The 6,590-nt window shown below is 35.5% G+C and overlaps 2 protein-coding genes across 3 annotated transcripts in view; both read left to right on the forward strand.

The window, feature by feature from the left end:
* LOC117174334 (calcitonin gene-related peptide type 1 receptor-like) overlaps positions 1–6,590 on the forward strand; it is a 748,751-nt gene that overhangs the window by 636,120 nt on the left and 106,041 nt on the right. The gene's annotated exons all lie outside the window — the stretch shown is intronic.
* Positions 2,132–3,036, forward strand: LOC117174335 (juvenile hormone esterase-like). The gene is made up of 4 exons (XM_033363360.1): positions 2,132–2,290; positions 2,386–2,571; positions 2,831–2,890; positions 2,979–3,036. Coding segments are annotated over exons 1-4 (372 nt in total). The 5' UTR covers positions 2,132–2,166; the 3' UTR covers positions 2,981–3,036.

Raw genomic sequence — 6,590 nt, forward strand, 5'->3', positions numbered from 1 at the left:
AATAATAGAATAGATTAAATATGCACATAATTGTTAGAATTATTAAAAAAAATGTTGAACAAGTGAATTTGTAATGAACTACAAATGCATGGATGCTAACAAAATGCTCAAATACGGTCGCAGTATACTTCCCAATATACACAGAGCCTTCCGAATAAAAAGGGTTAAAGTTTCATGTTCATAACTCGTGACCTATATGAGCTAAACTATTTTTTTTCAATTTTACGAAGAATTTAGTCCTTTAAAATTTGTTTTATTAACGTTTTTCTATAGGATATGTACGAAACGAGCATTTCGGGGAAAACTTTTTGGGCTACAAATAGCTCAAAATAGCAAAACAAAAATGTTTTTTTGAATTAACATAACTCTTGATATGAACACTAGAATTTCATTTTTTTTTTATTTACGCTCAATTTCCTGCTCTTCAACTTTTTTTTGCACTACTTACGTAGACTTTACCGGGAAGCGGAGTACCGTGAAACCCTTCAATAGCCCTCCCTTCTATAGCCCTTCCGACAATTGACGCCGCGCCGCAGGTAGGCGTAATAGAAGCGCGCTGGGTGCGCGGTAAAGGTGTTAGCACAAGAAAATACGTGTGCAGTATGCTGGAAACAGGTCACGCACGAGTCGGCCGTGTACGCACACAGAGTTCCAAGCAATCATGTGCGACCTGTTGCGCTGCAGCGGTGCGGCCTGGCTACGTGCCGTTCACATATCGGACCGCCACTCGAGACGTAAAAATTTTTGACGTTGCGAATTTGTTTCGAGTGCCGGACGGTATATAGCCAGCTCGCACTGCAGCGGCGCGACAGATCGCCCGCGATTGGTTGGCGGTCTGTGTGTGTGTGTGTGCACGGACAGATCGTGCGTGGGCCGTTTCCAGCATACTGCACACGTATTTTCTTGTGCGAAGACCTTAACTGCTGTTGTCACTCAGACGAGCATTCAGGCGTGAACAAACAAAAGCGGAGTGTGCTATAATAAGGTAGTTCCCACCATGGGTCAGTCACAAAATTGGCGCTTTAGATGTTTCACTGTATTTTGAAATCACTGAAAACGAGTAATTAGCCCTGAGAAATAGGTCAAAATTGTTCAGATTTGTCAGGCCATAACTTATGATCTATTGGTGCTAGGTTATTGTATTTTTTTTAGAATTACAGTAAAATCTCGATTATGCGAGGTAATTTGGGGGAGGAGATACCTCGGATAATGGAAAACTCGGATAATATGGAAGAAGTACAACATTCGGAAGAGTTATCTATTTTTTACCTATTTTAAATAGAAAAATAAATATATACATTTAGCAAATAAAAGTAAACAACTTACGAATGTGGATTTATCCTTATTAATTTATTAATAATTTCAAACTACCGCGTGCATTCAGAATTAGGCGTAGCAGCTTCATCTTTTTTAATAATAATTCTTCGTATTATTCGATCATACACCTCGGTTAATGCGGAGTACTTTGAGGAGTCCTGTTGCCTCGGATAACGCGGAGCCTCCGATAATCGATGGCCGGATAATCGAAGTTGTACTGTACTTGACATTGCGTTTCCTTTAATTGAAGTTTTGAACTTTTTTTTAAATTAACAGGTTCTAAAGTACAGATAAAAACTTCAGAATTGGGATTTTTCGCTTCTTTCTTAAAAGAATATGGTTCTTTGGAGGACCATAACTCGGCACCTATTGAAGACAGTTTTTTTGCCTTAAAATTTTTTAGAATTTCATCTAGTTTAATTTTGGTGTGGAACATTCATCTCTAAAATTGAATCGGGTGGGTCAGTCCACGCAAACGCGATTTTTGGATATTTTTTCAAAAAATTCTCCGGGACGCAAGTGTGTAATTTCTAGAAAACTTGAAATTTTAATTAGGACCACTTAATAAACCGTTTTAGCAAAAAACGCGCAATACCTACTTAATACGGTAAAAAGATTTTTTTCGTTCGAGATGCCTAGATTAACCCTAATTCAGTGAATTTTAATTCAACATTTTGATAGGATCCACAACCATGGTCAAGGGAATGGACAAACGTATGGGACGCTAATGAGCATGGAGACGTTTGTGCCCAATTTGACAGAATAAACAGCACCGTGATTGGAAGTGACGATTGTTTGTATTTAAATATTTACACGACGTCTGTTGAAAATAAAATTCCATTTCCAGTGATGGTATGGATTCACGGCGGAGGATTCGTTTTCGGTTCAGGAAATGCTGATTTGTATGGACCTGATTTTCTTGTAAGAAAAGAAATAGTTCTTGTCACGATAAACTACAGAATCGATGTTTTAGGTACAGCGAAAATTATCTTCCTAATTTTCGAAAACTTTGATACCTTCAAAGTAAGATTTAATTTTTCTTTAATTATTTCATTCATTTTTCTATAGGTTTTCTTAATCTAGGCTTAGAAACGGCTCCAGGAAACCAGGGATTAAAAGACCAAGTGATGGCCTTAAAATGGGTGAAAGATAATATTTCAAATTTTGGTGGAGATCCAAATAATGTAACAATTTTTGGTGAATCTGCAGGATCAGCATCAGTTCATTATTTAACACAATCAGCTTTAGCCAAAGGTTAATTCATTAATTTTATTAATTTTATTTTAAGCGACTATGTTATGAGCTTATAACGTCTCCTGAAAAGTGAGCGTTAGATAGTCCTTGAGCGATGTAATATTATTAGTTCCGAACGCCGCCACACTCTCAGATTACTAGATCCACAAATGACAAATGTTCACAAGGATGACATCTCCCTACTTGTGAAGAAATATATACTATTAATTAAATCAGTTTAATTAAATATTTAATAAATTAATTAAAAAATGTTCAACAGGATTATTTCATAAGGCAATTGCCCAAAGTGGCACTGCTTTAAATCCTTGGACGCACATGTGTAAGAATCCAAGCATATATGCTTTAAAATTAGCATTCTTCTTGGGATGTGAGTCCTACGATCCAGTAAAAGTTGTAAAATTTTTAAGGACTGTTGGTACAGCACAACTGATAACAGCACAACAAAAAATTATGACAAAAGCGGAGCGACTTAGATTTAAATTTGCGACAGGACCTTCGGTGGATAGCGCATCAAAAACTCCGTTTTTATCTGATCCAATTTCTACTGATAATCTTACTGAAATTAAGATTCCATTTCTTATTGGCCACAATTCTCGAGAAGGACTCATTTTCCTCGCAGGTATTAATACTTATAAGATCAAGACAAAAATTGTTAAGCGCGACTATTTTGAAATAATTCAATTTCTCAATTTTTAGGGTTTTGTAGCTCCGGGCTGAAACATTTGTAGTTCTGGATAGGATATAATAGGATCGGGCAGGGTTGTAGAGGATCCAATAGGACCGTGCAGGTTCGGATAGGGCCATAAAGTATCTGATATGGCCGTATAGGATCGGATATGACCGCATAGGATCGGATAGGGACCAATAGGATCGGATAGGACCGGACTTAGTTTATATAGGGCATGGCAGGATAGAAGCAGATCTAATAGTATAGGATTAGAAATAATAGTATAATATAGGGCCGCATATTATATATGATACGATACGATAGGGTCACATAGGAACGGATACGGACGAATAAAGTTGGATTGGATAGGATAGTATAAGGGCGGCTATGATAGGGCGGGATAGAAAAGGATAGGATAGAATTAAATATGATTAGATTAAATCAAATTAAATATAATTGTATAGGATCTGAACTGACAGGACCGGAACAGATAGGACTGGGTAGGATTGGATAGGTTTTGTCAGATTGGATCGGATATGATAGGATAAGACCAGATAGAATTGAGTCTGATCGGAATAGATTAGATCAAACCGGATGATAGTATAGGACCAAATATGATAGTATAGGATCGGAACTGATCAGATTTGTTCGGAAAAGACCAGATAGAATCGGACCATATAGGTTGGAACAGATAGGATCAGATTTTTAGGTTATGTTAATACAGGATCGGAAATGATAGGGTTGAAGAAGGTTAAATTGGATAGGATAGTATAGGATGGGATAGAAAAGAATAGGATAGAATCACATATGATTGGATGGATGAAATTGCATATGATAGTCTAGGATTTGAACTGATATTTTCGGAACAGATAGGATCAGATAGGTTTAGATAGGTTTTATTAATACAGGATCGGATATGATAGGGTCGGATAGAAAAGGACAAGATAGGAGAGTACCGGATAAAATAGAATCAAATAGTATCGGATAGAATAGGGTCATATAGGTTAGGGTTGGACCGGTTATGATCGTATAGAACCGAATAGAATTTGGTCAAATCGGATAGGATCAGACCGCATATGACAGTATAGGGTCGGTTCAGATCGGTTCAGGTATCATAGTATAGGATCGGATCTGATAGGGTTGGATTGGATAGAACCGAGCATGATAATATGGGGTCGGACAGGGTATGAGTTATTCACTTAATGCGTAATACGTTTAGGCGGGGACATCAGAAAAAGAATTACGCTGGGGAGGCGGGGGGGGGGGGGGGGGGGGGGGGGGGGGGAGGACCTGATATTATAGTATAGAATCAGAGAGGGTCGGACCGGATATCATCAGATTGATCTTATAGGACCGGATATGATGGTATATAATCGGATATGATTGGTTCAGATAGGATAGGATCGGATCGGATGTAATACAATCAGATATGGTTGTATCGGATAGGACTGGATACGATAATAGAGAATCGGATACTTAAATGCTATATTGAATTAGATGCGAAATCTGTTTCTTATACGACTGATAAAAGACTATAGACACGATAGGAAATTTAACTCGGTTTTAGTTATCAATACACTGATAAATCGTGTTTTATCAGTTTAATGGTGTTGAGAAATTAGAAAAAATGTACAGAATACAACTTACTTTACCAAAAAATACGAATTTTCAACTAATTACCTAAACTTTGAACTAAAAAAGATAAATTTTCAACCGAAAATAGAATATTCAAATTTTCAGTTGAAAAAAAATTAATTTTCAGCGAAAAAATTAATGTTTTACTACAATGATGAATTGTCAACTGAAAAGATTAATTTTCTATCAAGAAAGTCGAATTTTCAACTAAAAATAATGTACATTTTATATTTAAACCAAAGGTGAAATAGTAAGTTTTCAGTAAAAAAAACTCAATTTTCTACCAAAAAGACAAACAAAAAAATATATAATTATTATTGTAAGATGAATTTTCCACGAATTTGATAAATTTAAACAAAAAATACATTTTTAACCAAGAATATTAATGTTTCAACAAAAAAGACGTATTTTCAATTAAATATGTATATGAATTTTGAAAAAATAGTTGAATTTTCAAAATGTAAATTTTAAATCAAACATGAAATAGTTAAACATTTAATAAAAAATGTTTTCATAGAAACAAGACGAATTTTCAACCAAATAAATAAATTTAAAAAAAAAGAATCTCTCATCCAAACAAATGAATTTTCAACTACGAATATTAATTTTCTACCAAAAAAATTAACTTTGGAGAATATGCATAAATTTTTAACCAAATAGTTGAATTTTTCACTATAAAAGATCACTTTGCAACCCAATGTCGAATAATGACATTTAAATTTAAAAAAAATTAATTTTTAGTCAAACAAAGAACGAGTTCTTATCAAAATATGATAACCATAAACATAAATTTTCTATAAAAAAAGCAACTAATTTTAACAAAATACATGAATGTTAACATTTCTACTTTCAGATATTTCATACAGTTTTGATATGTTTCTATTTAATGTTATCCTCTTCCTCATTTTATTCTCCAAAATTGTCCATTTATTGAAAAATTTGGTTTAAAAGTCGCGGGCTTTTCGTTAACGCTGGTGGGAAGCTGTGACAAAACTCTCCTTAGAGGACTCCAATAAGATAGGTAAGTATAAAAAGTGGGGGGAGGCTGAGTGAGGAGAAGCAGGTTTAGTGAGTTGGGTGACTGGAGAAGGGAAAGCAGAGCAAGAGGAGGGATGAAGTTTGGGGAGGTAGTGATAGCGAAGGGAGGGTAAGTCGGGGAGAGTAACTGAGAAAAAGTAGGGGCATTAAGGAGTGAGGTGCCAAATGAATGGGAGTGATGAGAGAAGGAAAAATAAGGGAAGGGAAGGGACAGTAGGCATGAAAAGAGAAGGGTAGTAGGCATGAAAAGAGAAGGGAAGAATGAGTAGGATGATGGATAAGGGAGCGAATAATGATGAAGGAAATTATTGAAGGAGAGGAAGTGATAGGATAAAAGATGGTTACGAAACCCTTTTTGGTAGGCGCACGACGCCTGCTTTGGCTAATTTTTTTTTCTTAATAAATTTCTTATAGGTATGCAGGAAAAGAGTTTCCAAGTGTATAATTTAAATTTCGCTGATTACTTACATCCAAATTTTCGAAAGTGGTTAATTGAAAAGAATTTAACGCCAGAAGATTTAAGATCCTTGTACTTTGGTGACGCACCTATAAATTCGGAATCTGCTATCGCATATGCTGATTTAACTAGTGACGTCCACTTTGTTTGTGGCATTCACGAGGTTGTGAAACATCAAGGTAGCAAAAATAAAAATACTTTCATGTACAAATTTTCTTATGA

The sequence above is a fragment of the Belonocnema kinseyi genome, chromosome 6 (assembly GCF_010883055.1).
Source record: "Belonocnema kinseyi isolate 2016_QV_RU_SX_M_011 chromosome 6, B_treatae_v1, whole genome shotgun sequence".
NCBI lineage: Eukaryota > Metazoa > Arthropoda > Insecta > Hymenoptera > Cynipidae > Belonocnema > Belonocnema kinseyi.